General features: G+C 40.1%; 3 protein-coding genes across 8 annotated transcripts in view; 1 reads left to right on the forward strand and 2 right to left on the reverse strand.

The window, feature by feature from the left end:
- The window catches only part of LOC109463223 (dynamin-binding protein-like), a 17,686-nt gene extending 17,032 nt beyond the window's left edge, over window positions 1-654 (reverse strand). For all 6 annotated transcript variants that reach the window (XM_019759959.1, XM_019759958.1, XM_019759955.1 and 3 more), the window contains exon 1: window positions 546-654. The gene's annotated coding sequence lies outside the window, so the exon portion shown is untranslated. The remainder of the gene's footprint in view (window positions 1-545) is intronic.
- Window positions 655-2,193: 1,539 nt separating this feature from the next.
- Window positions 2,194-13,080, forward strand: LOC109463206 (coiled-coil domain-containing protein 149-like). The gene is given in 15 exon segments (XM_019759925.1): window positions 2,194-2,218; window positions 2,221-2,324; window positions 2,736-2,828; window positions 3,124-3,228; window positions 3,374-3,490; window positions 4,010-4,182; window positions 4,409-4,481; window positions 4,745-4,829; window positions 5,157-5,298; window positions 5,465-5,541; window positions 5,972-5,995; window positions 6,761-6,940; window positions 7,149-7,392; window positions 7,752-10,931; window positions 12,917-13,080. Coding segments are annotated over 14 exon segments (1,956 nt in total). The 5' UTR covers window positions 2,194-2,208; the 3' UTR covers window positions 8,281-10,931; window positions 12,917-13,080.
- A 70-nt stretch (window positions 13,081-13,150) lies between these two features.
- LOC109463208 (heat shock protein beta-6-like) lies at window positions 13,151-17,718 on the reverse strand. The gene is made up of 3 exons (XM_019759928.1): window positions 17,241-17,718; window positions 14,733-14,876; window positions 13,151-14,322 (listed from the first exon to the last, which is right to left on the reverse strand). Exons 1-3 carry the CDS (start codon window positions 17,441-17,443, stop codon window positions 14,130-14,132), a joined length of 540 nt encoding a protein of 179 aa, XP_019615487.1. The 5' UTR covers window positions 17,444-17,718; the 3' UTR covers window positions 13,151-14,129.

Here is a 17,718-nt window from a genome sequence, read left to right on the forward strand (position 1 = left end):
ACATCTTACTAAGTATTCAGCATTTTTGAATCAAAGAAACCTGTGTTTGGATGGACAAGTTGTGCACAAAGGGACTGGTTATTTTGCAGACATGTATTTCACATATAACTTTATAGGTCTGCTTCGATTGTCTAGCGTCTACTCTACTCTATTAAAACATAAAAGAACCATAAGTTTAATATATATAACTTATGTGTTTGTGAACAAAAGCCAGTACGCAGCATGTTGGTACATGAATCGTTAGAGGCAGATCAAAGTTTGCAAGTGTCGGTGCCGCTTTGTAGGATCAATGCGGGAAAGTGGACGTGACAGTTGTACCTGCAGATCGATATGAATAAATTCCTCACGTCCGTTGGCAGTCATACCACACCTGGTTTCACGTACGTCCTGTCTACCTGTGCTGTGCACTTCCGTTCGACCTGGTTTCCACACCTAGCACCTGCACCTGGATCTCAAATTCTTGACCAAAATCGTCAAATTCCACACTTAACACAGAATCTAGAGGAGCAACCACACATAAGATATACTTCAAGGGGGTGGCTTACCTCAGAATGGTCCTATTTTTTTCCGTGAAACGCCTCAGAAAAGGTGGAGACAAACGCAAAACACCTAAAAACCACTGACAGCCATCTTACTGACCTCTGGTGACCTCGATTAGATCCCGCCCTGTTCAATCTTTTCTTTTTTACATGCCTGTCAACTTTTACATAAAATATACATAAATTCTCATAAAGTACCAAATAAAAGTGAAAAAAATGTAATTTATTTTATTTGATGTAAATCTGTGCTATTTACTTTTTGCACTTGTATTTAGATTCCATAAGATTTTAGGAATTGTTGAATCTGCAAGGCACGGATTTTTAAGGCAGTCCGAGTGAATTTGGGTTAGTCGAGGCCCCGCCAACAGGGAAAAGGGGGAGGGTACTTTTCTTGTCTGTTTTTCTTGGACATATTCTTGTGTATTGTTGCCAAAGATCAATGGATGTAGGACAATGGCTTTCAACAGACCTACCGAAGCTCAATGTCACATGCTGGTCAATGAGGTTGGTGAAAAATACGGCTAGATTTGAACATATGGTGTGTGTCATATTAGGTGACGATATGTTGACATGACATGTTCAAGTTGGTGGGCAACACACAAGTGTTTTTTCTTGGTGTACGCAGTTCCTGGTTATAATTTGGACATCGTGCATCCATAAATCTATTGATGTGAATTATTTTCCTAGTAACTTTAACGTAAAAATACTGTGATTAAAGTGTGATCTAACGTTAATTTATACTGCATCATAAACCGGGCATTTGAGTGGCAATTTGTTTACGTGTTTGAAGGACATGCATCAATGCTTGTTCTGTGGGTCACGTTTTCTCTACGAGTAGAGTGTTCAGAACAGTCTGCAATTGTGCTGCTAACACTTCTGTTTTGATACACATAAATAGCTCATTAAACAGACATATATTTTTACAAGCTTGTTGTTTTTTTAAATATTACCCTTTTGATTTTTAAAGTCTAGACATATCATCAGAATTTGGATTTGTCACTGACAGTGTATTGCCAGTTTTGCAAGGTTTTCTTTCTAAATCCAAGCAAACCCTCGTATTGCCTCCCCAGGTGTTTAAGTATTTAATACACACAATGATTTGCATGTTTATTAAAAGCCAGATGAAGCCAGTGGATTGGGTGTAGCCAGCCACGAAATTTGATTGACAGGGCTTAGGCAAGTCACATAAGTCCTTGAAAGGAAGCAGTTATCTGTCTGTAAATTTGAGCAATAAATGGAAGGATTACTATCATGATCAAGTTTGTATGGCTGGACAGTGTAACATTAATTTTGTTGAAATACATGTAGTATTAAATTGTCTTGTTGAATTAAGGATTATGTTAAAAATCAATATGAGTGATCCCTGATTCCAAAATCATATCCAGTTGCTTGAGTAACTGCTTTTTGCCGTATCGTATTACCTGGATGTCTAACCTTCACCGACGGATCCCTGATGGTTTACATCAGTATTGGTAGACAAATTATTGAGAGGCATATACAAATTATTGGTGGGCAAGTCACCCAACTATTACTAGTACCTGTTTTGTGCTGACCACTCACTGACCATGTCTGGTATGGACTTTTATAATATCCACTCCTTCCATATGCCCCGTGACAGTACCAGGCCTGTAAGAGGAAGCTGGAGAGTAAGAAGGAGGCCCTTGTCATCATGGCCAGGGACTGGAGAACACCCAGAAGGAGCGGGACCAGTTCAAGCTGATGGCTGATCAGCTGAGAGAGAGATACCAGACTCTCAGGAAGAGATATGAAGAAAAGGAGAGAAGGGTACGACTGGACATTTTTAGACTTTTTAGACTTTTTAGAAAGATAACAACCATCATCGTAACATTGTGATTTAAAAAAAATTACTGCATCATTGAAACCTGACCCTAAGAGACTGTGTTGCATGAAATTGAAAATTTGTGCTTGTAAAAGAAATAAAGGAATATGTCAACAGGAAGAAACAACACAAACAAACAAGACAACAATTAAAAGTATAAAAGAACATCAAATGTTCCTGTGTCTTTCTGACCACTTGAATTCTTCTTTTTGCTATTTTGTGTTAATCCTAATTTACAATTATATCTCTTGTAATTTATATTTCTTCCTTTTTTTAAACAATGTATGAAGTTTTAGTTGTGTTTTCCCTGAGTTGCATTTTTTTGTTCTGACCTATTCACCATCCTGACATGACAGGATGCATCTGTTTTCCCCCACCAGCCCAAATCTCCCACCCGAGCACAACAAGACTCACTGGACCCGAAACAGTTCAGTGACACCAGGAGCAAGGTCAGGAAACTACATAATATGTATAAAAACTATATAATTCTCACATTGTGCATTTCTATGAATATAAGGGATAGTAGAGTTGTGTAATGAAAAAAAAGTGTGTTTAAAAGTTAAATCTTAAAAGTGACATCTATACACTGGCTTCCTTTTTTGTAAATTGCAAAATGATCATGCTATATTCAGCATTCAGCAAGACAGACGATAAGTTTAGGCCATTTAATGTGAAGAAGAAAAAAATGAAGAGCAGCGATAATTATTGTTAAGAGTTTCATCTTGAAAGTACTCCATCCTGTAGAGTCTAGCCCAGCTGCTGAGTGAGGCTCGTACACAGAACAAGAGACTGCAAGCTGAGGAAAAGGACCTGACACAGAAACTTACAGAGGCACAGGGGGACATCAAGGTAGTCAGAGAATACCTTATTAATACTATAAGCGTGCCTTTGATGTCTATGAATTATTGATCTTATTAGAATGTCAGATGGATAGCCAAGAACTAATAGGATTTACACAATAGTTAAAATTAAACAATACCTTTGTTGTTGGCAGATGTTACGGGAAAGTCTGGCCAGGATGAGAGTTGGAGATGAAGGAGTTGGGAACAGACACTTCCCTAAACACGAGCGAGAAGACCTGGTCAAGCAACTCGAGGAAGCACGAGAAAGGGTCAGTGGTCATGAATTTACAAATCTTCTACATCAGAAATGTTTTTTCAAGAAAATTATTTATGAGATATAAAGCCTACCAAAACAATTATGAAAGGCCACATGTATCCGTCACCCTGAAAAATGCATGTGAAGACATCTCCAATGCAACTTCCCCCAGTATAATGTACTCCTGCATATCTAAACTGTACAAACCTAGGGGGCACTGCACTAGAGATCTCTGAAACACACTGTGTTTCTAAATGGCACATATACATGAATATAACCTGGCAGATGAATGTTAGCAAATGTTAGAATAAACAAATATATTGAAAAGACATTAGTAGAGTACCCCGGTAAGAGAACTACCAGTAGATGTCTGTACACTGAAAGGAAAGAGCGGCCTAAACTGGAACTTAAGCTCCTACCTGGCCGAAGACATCTGCTCTACTCTGCTCTAGTAGATGGTAGTTTTTACTAGCCCCAATAGAATTATCTGATGCATTTCAATGATGATTTTGACATCTTTCCAATGACGCAGACTGAACAGTTGGAGAGAGATGTGCAGGCCCTGTCTGATGAGAAAGAGGAGATGTCTTCGGAGAGGAACTTTCACCGCGACCGGGCGGAGAGGCTGAACGAGGAGCTGAACTACATCCTCCGCGGGGATGAGAAGAGGATTGTTGACATCGACGCTCTCAGGATGGAAAACAAGTTTGTTTTGTTTATTAATGCTGTTACTGGGATGGTTTGAAAGGAGACCTTTTGAGCTAGATTGCACAATAAAAAACTCTGTCTATGATGCTAATGTGTCAGTTTCCTATGGAAATCATAACAGAAAATGTTTGATATCAAAATGAAAGGTTACTAGTACCTTAAAACAGTGTTGAAATATAAAATGGACAAGGAAGATCCTTTATCAATATCCTTCATCTCACAGATACCTACAGGAGAGAGTCAAACAGACCCAAGAAGAGAAGAGCCTGCTACAGACAACTATTGGCAAGTACAAAGTGGGTACTAACACAAATTACAAATTTTCACACACATCCTGACTATCACCATCTTATACATTAATCTAAATAATGTACATCAAAGTATATATAACCTTTCATAGAAGTGAGGTTTTGGTTTCATCATTATGATCATAAGTACATGTACATACATTTAGTAGGACTGTAGAAGTACATTTGTAGTGTAACATTTTCTACCTTTGTTACCTTCTTGGTTTTAAAGCATTCTGTTCTCATGATAATCTTGGTTTGTTGACCTTTAGCAAGCCCTGGACAGAAGGAAAGGGAAAGGTATTCTGAAAATTGGAGCCAACAGAACAGGGGGAGTTGTGGTGTCACAGAAGCAAGGTGAGTGTTCCTGTGTTTAGGTATCCAAAACATGTGCAACAATTAGAAAAAACAAGCTTGAGAAAAGTCAAGAAATGTTAACAGCCTTCTGTAAGATAGTAATGGTCTTATTTGTACTAAACTGTGTATTTCGTATCCACCTTTAAGCAATGATGAAAGGTCAAAATCAGATAGTGCACAGTCATTTCCTCCATTTGTTTAATGTTCAGACTCATATTTACAGGAAGGAGCATATTGCAGATTTGATGACAAAATGTCAGTGGAATACATTGAATGAATGAAATCAGACTAATCTGGCTGTTCTGTTGTTCTGTTTCCATCCACCAGTCCAGCAGCTGTTAGACGGCAGGTTGGGAAGTATCCCAGCAACCCCCTCTTCAGTAGCTGACCTGCAGTCCCTGGCAGCATCGCTGGTGGAAACCATCAACGACAAGAACATGGCTCTGCAACATCAGAGGAGCACTAACAAGTAAGGGGAACTTTCTCTCACTTGTGCTACATATGTTTGAGCAAAACCGGTAGACACTAGACTTTAGAATTACACTTTAAAGACTGCATTTCAGGGTTTTATCAAGTCTGTTATGTTGTTTCTGTTTGTGTTTTTTTATTCAATCTTGATTTGACTTTCTATTCAGAATTCTAGGTAACAGGGTTAATGAATTGGAGAAGAAGTTGAAGACATTAGAAGTGTCAGGACTGTGGAGTCTACCAGGTAGGGAGGTGGCAAGTTTATTACATTGGTGCATTTTTTTTAAAATCTTGTGTAGAGTTAGACATTACACATTTCTTCAATATGCAAATCTAAAGAAAACAACAATTAATTAACCAACAAACCAACCAACAAATCAGTCAATCAATCAGTCCACCATCAGTGAAATTGATTTTGTAAAATCTTAAAGATGTCATTTAAAAAAAAACAGAGAATGGCTATATTCAAGCATGACTCAACAGTTGTAGCTAATACCCAGTGTTTCTGATAAATCAGTAATTTCACATGATTTGCATGTTTTGGAAGATGCAACAGGAAACACCTTGAGAACAATGTTGTAATCTGTAGCCCATTTTTATGTGTGCTCATACCATGTTGACATGCATTGTCTTCTTCCCTCCTCCCTTCCCCATTCTATTGCTCCGGTCATCAGGCTTTGTGCGTTTTATGGTGCAAGGTAATGGGGCTTTGCTGTCTGTTCCGCTGCATGTAACGTTACTAGTCTCGCTTTGCTTTGGTCACCCAGCTCACCAAGGCAATGTCACTGCACTTATCAGTGTAAACCCAGAGGGGGCATTGGTCGATTGTTGGAGTCTTGTCAACAACCAATGACAATTTTTTTTTCAAGTGTATGGTGGAGTGCACTGGGGGAATTACATGTAGAACATTTTCCTGTCCAACAGGGAGAATTCTGCATGAAATATTTTTATGTCGGACTTCACTGCAACACAGAATCCCACCTTTGGGTTTACACTGATAAACCATTTTTGGATCATTAGACTGACAGTATTCTTCAAGTTCAACTCCAACCATTGTCAACACAACCATATAAAATTGCTGTGTCATTGCATGTGATTTACCCATTTGTGACATCTTGAAATGATGTACATGGTAAAAGGACAGATGGATGTTTTAGGTTATGTCAACTTGACAAGATTTCAAACACATTCCTACCAACACAGTTAAATGCATGTGTGTGGCTAGTAAAGGCCTTGCTTAGATTGTTCAAGAAGTAGGACTAAAGTTGCTACACTGATTATAACTCACAAATTTGCATAACAAAGTAAATTCGGATCAGCTTTGCGGTTATCATGATCATAACACTATTACAGAGTTGATAAATTGTTTTTTTGTTTTTATCAAACTGTTGTGGCATCTGTAGTGATGTGTTGTGGCAGTCAACAGAACAAGGCTGATAGTTGAAGGTTCTTAATTGCCACAGGTAGAGAAACAGGAGACAAGGCCCAGATGGGACAAGGGCTGGAGGCACTGGTCCCCAAGAAAGTCACTCCCCCCTCCAGGGTCAACCCCTTCAACTTCCCCCTGGACCAGGGAGCCTGTGCCCCTCCCCCAGGGGAGAGACAGTCCCCTGTGGGAAGTGCTGCCGAACCAAAGGAAAACGGTGAGGTTGGGGTCAAAATTGTCTACTTCATTTCTTTTAATGTGCTGTCAATGAAAATATACAGAAGTTGCCTGGCAATTTGTTTACATTTACTTGTAGGTATGAAAAAAGATGAGAGATCTCAGATGTCTCTTTCTTATACATGTACTACATTTTGAACTTTGATATGTTACTACAACAGTGTATCTCATTGTGCCTCCCCTGTCAGGTGCTAGCAATGACCATGCACAGGGCGACACAGGTACAATCTCCCCACCCCCTGAACCTCTCACCCCACCCCTGGGGGACCTCCTGTCCCCACAAGACAGCCTGTCGTCATCGGAGACCTGCTCAGTTGCTAACGTGTCCCGATTGGTGGAGGCACTGATATGTGATGGCCAATCACCCGAGAGACCGCTGAGCCTACATTTGCGAGACCGGGCCATGAGTTCACCAGAGTACTCTCATAGAAGGTACCAGTTCATTTCATGGTTTATTATGGTTTACAGCAGCAGTAAATGTGAATTATTCATCACTGTAGAAAAATAGAAAAGCATTGTCTTTTGGTTGACAGATGGTCTAAACTTGATGCCCTTAAACTTCTCAAAGTAACCATCCAGTTGAGTTGACCAGTGTTTACATATCCTATTGTGGGAAACATACTTCATGAAAGAAAAAGAATAAGGTGAATTACCAAATGACTTGATCCCTAGTTTTTTATGACTCTTTATTGTAACCAATACGGTCATCCGAAGATGATGATGATGATAGTAATAAACAATCCACAAACTGTAATCAAAGTGAAATTGAGTGTTTTGTCTTTTTCCTGCAGACGCTACAGCTCAGGTGATCTGATCCTGTTGGAAGACCTGGTCTCACCAACCATCAGTGAACAGTCCTTTGGAGAGAGGGACAGGGTCAGCGTCAGCGAGGATCCCCCCAGCTGTGTGTCAGACGAGGTCAGCAGCATGTCAGAGGTCACAGGTCAGCATCAGGTCATGACCTCAGAAGAACCAGAAACCACCCACACAGGTGCAACATCAGATGATGAAGAGAGCCTTGAGGTCAGAGGTCAAGAGGAAGGTGCAAGGGTGCCGCATGTTTCAGAAGGGGCAGATGAAGTGTCTGCTTTGGATCAAAGTGGTGCAGACGAGGAGTCCAGCCCTCTGCTTGGAGCAACAGCACTGCCTGAGGGAGAGGGCCCCCAGGATGCACAGCATCTGGCAGGAGATGCAATACAGGCTGGAGAGTTAGAGGGCGCTGTGGAGAAAGCTACCAACAAACTTGTGTACAGGCATGAGGCAGAGGAAGGACAGTCTTCCCCTGTTAGAGGAGACACAGAACCGTTGTTGCCAAAGTAGCAACAAAGGTTTTGCTACTCCTCCCTAAAACTGTACTACCCAACTAGTGACAGGGCTTTCTGTAAGGACCATCAGATAGTTAGATGACCACTTTTATCAGGTATACATGTATGTTGTAACCAAAAAGTTGACTACATGTACTTCAAAATGCTACATGTATTCCTAGTGGCCATGTGTTAGTTCTAGCAAAAGCAATTCCTTTGGCAGATTCTGCATGTGATATATGCTATAGTGGAGCTGGTATATAATAGACATACTTTACATATGTAATAGACATAGAAAATGCTGAATAGAGCCTCATTGGTTTGTCTCATGGTGACCCAATATCTTACCATTGAAATTTGGTAAGCATTGATCTTTTGAATAGTCTTCTTTAGTCTGAGCTTTATCTCATTACTTACCAGTTTACCACTATTTAATCTTCTCTTGGTTGATTATGGGTTTATCCTGTTAGAAATAGAAGGCTAAACTGTCCCTTTTCTAACTACTAGTATGCTCTTTGAAAAGACATTTACCTCTTCTCAAGAGGACAATAGCACATGTATATAGAAAGTAGTAACTGTTACTATAGCTAGTATTAATCTTGCCCTTTGCTGCTACCTCTTAGTGTATCAGCTGTTTGAAGAGGGTAGTCCATTTGGAGACAAGGAAAACATTGGTAGTTTCTTTCAGGATAAACCATGGGGTACAGATAGTAAAAACTACAACAACTATGTCAGATATGCAAATATTACTGCAGAAGATTTATGTGTGCCATGTGTTTTAACTATATTTAGAATGAAAATGTAAGCATTAGGCTCATTAAATCATGTGTCATTAGAATAGTACTGTAAACGGTCCATGAGGAAAAAAAAGAGACATAACGTTAAACATGGTGGTAGTATATCTAGCATGCATGTACATACTACTTCGTGTCTGTAGCATTTTGCTGAAGATGGTATCTTTTTGGTTTGGATATTTGAGATGTCAGAACATATGGTTACTCAAGTACTTTTTCTTGCAAGCTTTAGCTGTTACTTCTCTATAGAACTGTTGGTTGAAGGGAAACAGTTGAATGGAAAAAGAATAGAGTCTGCCTGGGCTAAATTCTTGCCAAATTCAAAGTTCAGTATTAAAATCTGATGTGCCAAGGCAACAGAGGTGATTGAACCTGTTGGTAACAGCAAAACCCTTTTGCAACTTCTAATTCTGTGCAATTGAAACACAAACACACCTCTTGCTGTTTGTACACTTTATTTCAGATTGAGTAAGAATGGTTCAAAGCAAATTATCATTTCCAGTGCTAGATTGTCTATTGTTGCATTTATATCCTAGAATGTTGTACTGCCAACATATTGTGAGCTGTAGTATTCTTCTAGTATTTCATCAATTAGATATGTTAAGACGCACAACTACCACAGAATGGTCATTGGAAATTCACAAATGGCTTCTTCAATATATGGTTTAGGTAATAGGGAATCATTGTAAAGTATTGACTAATGTGGTAAAATAATTGGGCAATGTTATTTTTTTAACAGTAAGTTTATTTACATGTATGGTGGGTGTTAATTGCTCATTGTGGTAAATCTATAGGTTGTGCTGAAGGTTGTTCAATGAAGTCATGATAATGTTACCAAACTCTAAGGGAGTCTCAAACAGCATGATGCAAAGAATGGCTGGCACCCTAAACACATAATAAGGTAACTTCTGTCTCATGCATGCTTTCCATGCACATGACGTCATGTCCTCTGTCAAAATTGGTGTACTGAGGCACTGTTCTTCCTAGACTTTCCCATCAGTGATAATAATAGTACGTATAGTAAGTAAAATAATTAGTAGTCAGTTATGGTTAAAGTTAAACATTATCAGGAAATGAAACTTTGCTACTGTTGATATTAGTAATGAAGCCTATCAGTCATTGCTAATGGCAAATATGAAGAGTGACAAATGATAATTAGCAATAGGGCACTGGGTAAGTGCATTGACAATCTATTATATATTCTAGATATTTTAGGTGGTCTTTGAAATGTTTCCTTCCACTATTCAGAGGAACAGCTTGCAATATAATTATATAGACCTGTGCAATTCTTACTTTGCTGTCTGATAGCTTGTATTGTTGTATATTTTCTAAATCTATAGAATATATTCCAGAGAGGTTTGTGTGCTCAGCACTGAATTGTAATAATACTTATTTCTTGAAATATATAAACTGGATTTTACTTGATTTTCTGTACTGCAATATATGATTTATGCTGTAAAAAGTTGTTCCATATTTTTATCAGTGATGTCTTACATTGATGATCAATGTATAAGGGTTGTGAATATCTACATCTCAAATGAATTGTGCAAACAATGTACTTAAGTAGGTAATGTAGAAATTGGGTCTGATAATTGGATGATATTGCAATGTCATATATGATGTCACATTGGTAGAAATCTAACTTTGCTCCATCATTTACAAAGGTGAAGTTTACAAGAATATGAAAAGTGGATGTCTTAAATAAGTGGGATAAAATGAAGTAATCTTAGATGAAACTTTAGATTACATATTGTATAATTGTATAAGTTTCATGTAGATGGTGTTAATGGGGCACTGATGGCAATGTTAAAGAAGATGATAATATGATTAAAGCTACCAGATGGCCTAGCTGCATCTTCTAGTGTTATTTAAGGTCATATTGAAGGGTGCCTGAGGACTTTTTGGAAATACTAGTATAGAAAAAAAACTCTATCTGACATGGTAGACTTTTTGGTCTATTTTTATAATCTATAACATATTTTTTGCCAGGGCCACATTTTGACCGCGAAATTGAACGACAAAGTTCGCAATTTTTACGCGCCATCTACCATCCGGGCTCCCATATATGGAGTGCTCTTCCAAATATGGAGTGCTCTTCCAAATAATGTGCACACCCCCCGGCCCCTCTGAAGCGAAAGCACGAATCCGCTGGGCCACTTGAAGCAAGGAATGTGAACTGTCACAGTGTGTGTGAGCTTCACTTTGCCATTGGGAAAGGAAAAGACAATTTTCCTGATACTTAGAGCGTTTGTAAATACAGTACATCATGTTATTTGTAGACCGCTAAGTAACCAAGTAACTGCAAAGAATTTACGAAAACATGCCATGCCGGCTAATCAAGTCGGAACACATATTCAACTGGAAATATACCACAGAAATCACCAAGAAAAAGGCATGGATTACGCCAACAACTTCCTATGAAAAAACATTTGACTGCCAAAAGGAACGTTCGAGTTTGTTTCGACTGCAAAATGTTTGTAAATATACTACCGGTAGTAACTGTTATATGCAGTTGCAGGAAGAAGATACTAGTACTTGAACAAACATGACACAAGAACTGATTTCCAATCTGCAACGTTCTTTTTTTATTCAAAGAAATACAATACAAACAAACTTCAAGCTATCTTAGAGCGGAATGCATACACAATCTTACTGTAACGACGAACATATCTTTACGGTTTACAGCGGTGGCAGCTTATAACGGATTGTCCATATTTGCAGATAAAACTCCGTACGTAAAAAAAATCATATACTGTAAGCACACGTCTACTAGGACAACATTCAACAGAAATTCACATAATCAACAAAATTATATTCGCTAGTAATCTCATACCACGTACGGGCAGGCTTTTCTCCAGGGCTATCTACTCCGGTAACTTTTCAGTCTTTTTTCCGAGTATGTTGCTGTTTCCGTAACATAACAAAGAACTTCGGGGGTAGGCATCAAAAACAAATCCGTAACTCCAGAAAACGCGGACGGTTTTTCTCCAGAAAGGTCTCAGAATAGTCCATGAAAGTCCACCTGCAAAACTACGTAGGGTATAGCCGTTTAAAAGATTGTCTAGCGGCCCAAATGTTGCCGCAAACCGCACAGCGTCCTTCGCGGCATCCACGTCGTCGTCCGCCATTTTGGTTTGGTCACGTGACTCCCCCACGCTTAAAGAATGGGGATGCTTGGGCTGTTCTTTTTACTGTTCGTATCCCCGGCCTGTTTTTCTAAATCGCGGCTCAGTATGGTAAATACAGCGTGCTGAAGGGTCAATGACCCGCATTTTACCGGAAGTCATCGGGGCCTTTGGAATGCGGACCAGAACCTGGCGATTTCGGCTTCTTTTTGGCTCCAAAATGGACATTTATGTAACCCATACAGCATATACAGCATTTTTAGATCAAAACTGTGGCAAAACTGCTAATGAAAAGGGACAAAAAATTGTTTTCTTTTAAACATAAGCTTCTAAACTAAAAACGTACGTCAGGCCGACACGCTGCGCCGCTTTATGTGCTGGGGAGGGCCGCTGGCGTATGGCACTGTTAAAATTTACGAAAAAATTCATTAAAAATCAACATTTAAAGATAGAAAAAAATCCTGACATACGTTTTTTGCTATCACTATAGTGCGCCTCTCTACAAAATATGGTCAATGAAAACCAAAGCACTGGCCAGGAAAATTGATTTTTCTAAAAAGGGGGCGTGGCTCATAACTCCAGATTACGTCATTGTGACGTCATAAAAATTTGCATAAATTATTGTCTTGCAATAAGGTACTTATATGAAAAAATTCAATGACCAAAAGTAATTCTAACTAGTATTTTTAAGATGTCCCCAAAGTCCTCAGGCACCATTAAACACTACCTTAAGCTGTTTCCTTTGCTTTCGCCTTTCGTTCCCTTGATAGGTCATATATGTTGTGAAACACAAGGCAAACACTGAATAGCTTCTTCAGATTGGCTATTGTTATGAAGATAATTTTTTTTCAACACAATCACTAACTTCTCCTTAATGTTTTGGCACCTTGTCAGCTGCATTGTGAAGGTGCTGGGTAACTTTTTATCATTAAATGAAGCAAAGAAGAAATACATCGGTGACAACATGGACAATCCATACGTATATGTGTACTTCACTCACATGGATGCATACATATTGTACAATCATAATCATGGCCCTTGTCTATTACTGCACACTGGCACTTAATAAATATTTTGACTGTCACAGCACTTTAATGTATTACACAACGGGTGGTTAAAGACAATAGAGGGCACCATGTTGATGCTGTATTAACCACAGATAGCCATCTTACCATCAATCCATGTACAATGCTCATAACAACTGTTAAAATAATGAGCGTCAGATGCTAGTACTAGTACTACATGCGTCTATCTTGTTTTGCAACCGTATTACATTTTTGTACCACACTTACGGCGCGCAGGCAAATTTATATGCACATGTTTTTCGTCTTTTTTGTTATAAACTTTTTTTTCATTATCTAAATAGAGCTGTTAGCGTTTTTCAGCAAGACACTCGTCTAAGACACGCGTAGGAAATAACTTACAGTCTTACAGACCAAGTACAGTCTCACCAAATGCCTAGATGGGAGAGAGCTCCACACGTATAAATACTCTGCTCTGGCAATACAGTTGTATATTCAATTTGATTTTTATATATTGTCTGCAAAAATATAATATACACCTCCGGTAAAATTCGAAAAATAGATAACCTTTTGTGAGTATGGTAGCTACAATTTTTCTTTCGATATACGGAAAGCTTATTCTTTGGCGCACCTACGTACATGTATCTGTGATCTTTCCGAGCTGTGCGCCCCACCCCCTTTCATCTGGAAAACGACGCTGTGGCTGGTTTATCATTTTCAACATAAACTTGTACATCTAATGACGTGTTTATTTCCCAACCACCTTACAAGTCAATAGTGTAAAAGTTTGCTGGTATGAACATAAGATGTTTACGATGTTCAGTAGCAATTGTGTGTGTTGTCGCTACACGTAACCAAAGGAAGCTGTCGTATGGACTACTTTCCCTGTATCTTTTTAACAAAATTGTCGTAGGTAACGGCCGTTCACGTGTTAAATCCAATGGTGGTTTTTGTTTTGAACCCTGTAGCGCCGGTTCTGCCGCTCGGTTTGACCAGGGCAGGCGGAGGCGCGGCCTGTACGGGCGGCTGGTCAGCAGACTGAACCGTCAGAACGCCCTCCGCTGTGATGTAGGACGAGATGGTCTCGTAGTCCACGAGCGGGGGGATGACGTACTCTCTGTAGAAGAAAAAAAAAGTCACATCGTAACACAAGAAATCTGGAGATCAGACATTCTGGAAGTATTCAGTTGTCAGGGAGGGTGGGTGGATTCGTGACGTTCAAGTTCACAGACCTCCGGGAAAGTGTTTTGTTGGATTGCATGATGTAATTTTATCGGGTATATACATTACATCACTATCAGGTATATACACTATAACCCTATCAATCAACTGTCAAAATCACCTCCCACCCACCATGAAACCGAAAGCAATTAGGACAGACAGACAAACCCATAAACTCAGACACCCAAAGCAATACCAGCACTTCTCATGATATGCATTGATGGTGTCGATGATTAGGAAGAAGAGGAGGAGTACGAATAAAATAAAGATTTCTTTAATCGCCGCATATTTCACATATAGCCTTACCGCGAGAATTCCTTGGTGACCTTACGGCCGCTGACCTCCAATGTCTCAACTTTCTTAGCATGAATGACGAGCTTCTTCCCATCAATGGTCTTCACCGTGATCTGTTCAGGTGTGTAATCCTTCATGTCCAACTCCACGTAAAACCTGGGGGAAAGTAAACATAATAACGTTAATGGTTTGGAGTAATATTTTATACTTTTCTTTTACTATTAGTAACTCCTTTTTTGTACACCATAAGTGATCACATACGTTACGCTGACAAGATGCCATCAAGATAGGTGCATGGCATTTAGTTGCATGAGTTACTGTTGATCTTTTGAATAATTCATTTGATGACTTAAAGCGCTTCCTTTCCCATGCGACTTTCCTTTTTGGATATGAATTATTCACTGTGATTCAGATGTCATCAAAGTTCCTGATACATAATAGTCTTACGGCTGTTCCTTCTGTACCTCACAGGGGGGTCTGTACAGTTGTGTCTCCATATATGCAGCAAAGAGGGGTTGAATGCGTCAATGTATAATTCTATATCTCCCTAGTCTACAGATTCTTATCATAGTCGCTTTGGACTAGCCTATTTTCGGCAACTTTATCTAGCAATGATATGTGGGATCTACGATGAAAATAACCATCAAAGCCATTGATCAGGCTATTATCGTACTTCGCTTGCTAACGGTTCCATATTTGTGTGACCTATATACTGCCTCTGTGACTCTATCATCATTTCCAGATGACAATGTACTTAAGTCATTAAGATTGATGCTCGTTTTTGTGGTAGTTTTGAATTCTTGATCTTATCTTTACACCTGTTTGCGATAGATTTGAGCAAATTCCGATTTTTATACCGATTTGTAAAACACTTTTCAACGTTGTCATACTTATAGTGATTCTGGACACGTACAGACCAATGATATCCCAGTATTTTAGTGCCTTTTGAAGTCCAAGTTCGATCGGACAATGTAAAATCGCCAACACATAATACAAGGAATCAAAGAGGTACTACAGCTAGAACGGCATTGAACCCAGGCGAATAATCTTAATTTTGATTCCACGTGTCCTTTCCTTTTCAATGTCATTAAATTGTAATTTCAATTACTTTCGTGGTGGCTTAATGTCGAATTCGTGGTAAGAATTAAAGAGAATGCGGTTTTAGCGGTCGTTGACCATGTAGAGGTTACTGCCAAAGTATTATACCCTAAGGTCTTGTGTATTTCGCAAGTCGGGCATTCCGGGATAACTCAACCATTCTATTGACGCGCGGTGCAGACTTGAGCCCCAATATTTCATCCCTCCATGCCTGCCATTGCCGATGTCTCCCATAGAAGCCCCGACGGTTGTTTTCCTCTCCCCTGACATGTGGCAGATTCACTATTTATGGGCAATGGCTCGTGAGGGATGCGTGCCGGGGCGGCCCCAAGGTGAACCAGGTCAGCGGAGTAGACCACCCGCTCGCGCCTTCAATATTCTTCGGGTTACAATATAGCTATTCTACCTCGGGTCCGGACTGGGGCAAGCGGACTCTCAGTTGACATTACAGAGAAATATGTGGCATCGGCATGTTATGCTGAATTTTGAGAGTCTTAAAGTACAAAATGTTTTCTCTGTACCTAATTTTCACTTTGTGGACACTAAAACTGAAATCAATTGAAGTAAACGTTTTTCGTATTTTTAGAATATCTACAAGAGCAATTAGTCGTTGTGCTCTGTCTTCGTACCTTTTGAAGCGACGGGCGGGCCTACTCGCGCAAGTTGGTGCATCAAATACACGCGACGGAACCTTTTAGATGGTTGGAAGCCTGCTCTATACTGTTATCGCTGGCCACGGTATGTCATGGGTCAGAGAGGTCTGACATGCCAACATGAGGGAAGGCCACATGTCACTTTATATTAACATCACTCTGGCACGTCGAAAACTCCAGAAAAAAGACTTGAGATAATTATAAGAGCCATTAGATATGATGGGATTTCCTGCTTTAAAGCTGCTCCGGAGTCAGCCCGCTCATGAACATCAGCAACACGTGCGGGTAAAGAACATTTTAGATACCACTAAATTACATTTGGCACATCTTGGCGGACGAACAACTGGGTGAAACTACGCCCACAATTTGACATCTGTGTCAGGCGTCGATGGTTGTTGGCCTCGAGATAGCAAATGTAACTACCCGCTAACACGTTAACATGCAGATCAGTCGCAAGCCAAACTTTACGAGTTGAGAGGCAATAATAACAACACGTTACGTGTGGATTCCAACGTCCATCAGTGCTGAGTGTATTTATATCGACGCCTACATCGATGACAACTGTACACCAACACCTTCACACCCGTGCACGACAACTGAACAAGTCATCAAGTTCAATATCAGTTGACTACACGTTTGGAGTGATGCGGTTCTTGAACCTCTTGTAACTACCGTAGTCGGTAGCTTCACGACAAAGGGACGAACTTCTAACCATATACACACATGGAATCGCCGTTATTACAACGATAGGAAAGATGCAGCAGCTTACTTGTCTTGTCCGATGCTCGGCGCTGTGGCAGGCGGAGGGAACTGGAACAGGCTCCGAGGACTCTTGGACAGGGAGTCCCAGGCCTTGTCATCGTTGGCACCGAGGAACTGCTTCTCCCACGCTCCCTGTCCGAAGTGCTGCTCGAAGAAGGCCCTCGGAGATAGAACGTCCGGGCTCGGGCTGATCGGGATGGTTTTCTCCATCTTCTTAGCGGAAGCGACGGCAAAAGTTTTTTCGAAATAAATCTTTTAGAGACAGTCAAAATCCGATTTTTCCTGATTTAGCACCTTTCACAATCCCCTGAGCTGGCCGTGAGTCCAGTGCCTGTTGTACGGTAGTGCCTCGGTACTGCAGTGCTCAATGAGTGAGGACGGCTGCGGTTATCACCCGTGATCCGAGTGCGACTGAACAGGTGCAGCGGGCGGTTCAAACCTCTTAGCGTGGGTCAAAAATACTCCCCGACCAGTTCGTACCGGAA

This window comes from Branchiostoma belcheri, unplaced genomic scaffold (genome assembly GCF_001625305.1).
Source record: "Branchiostoma belcheri isolate BF01 breed outbred unplaced genomic scaffold, Haploidv18h27 scaffold123, whole genome shotgun sequence".
Taxonomy (NCBI): Eukaryota; Metazoa; Chordata; class Leptocardii; order Amphioxiformes; family Branchiostomatidae; genus Branchiostoma; species Branchiostoma belcheri.

Bases quoted from the DNA above. Each gene is read 5' to 3' on its own strand.
- LOC109463208 (XM_019759928.1), bottom strand. From the start codon at position 17,443: ATGGAGAAAACCATCCCGATCAGCCCGAGCCCGGACGTTCTATCTCCG. The intron at 14,877-17,240 runs GTAAGCTGCTGC...ACTTTCCCCCAG, and splicing joins CCGAGCATCGGACAAGACAA to GTTTTACGTGGAGTTGGACA. The intron at 14,323-14,732 runs GTAAGGCTATAT...TTTCTTCTACAG, and splicing joins GTCACCAAGGAATTCTCGCG to AGAGTACGTCATCCCCCCGC.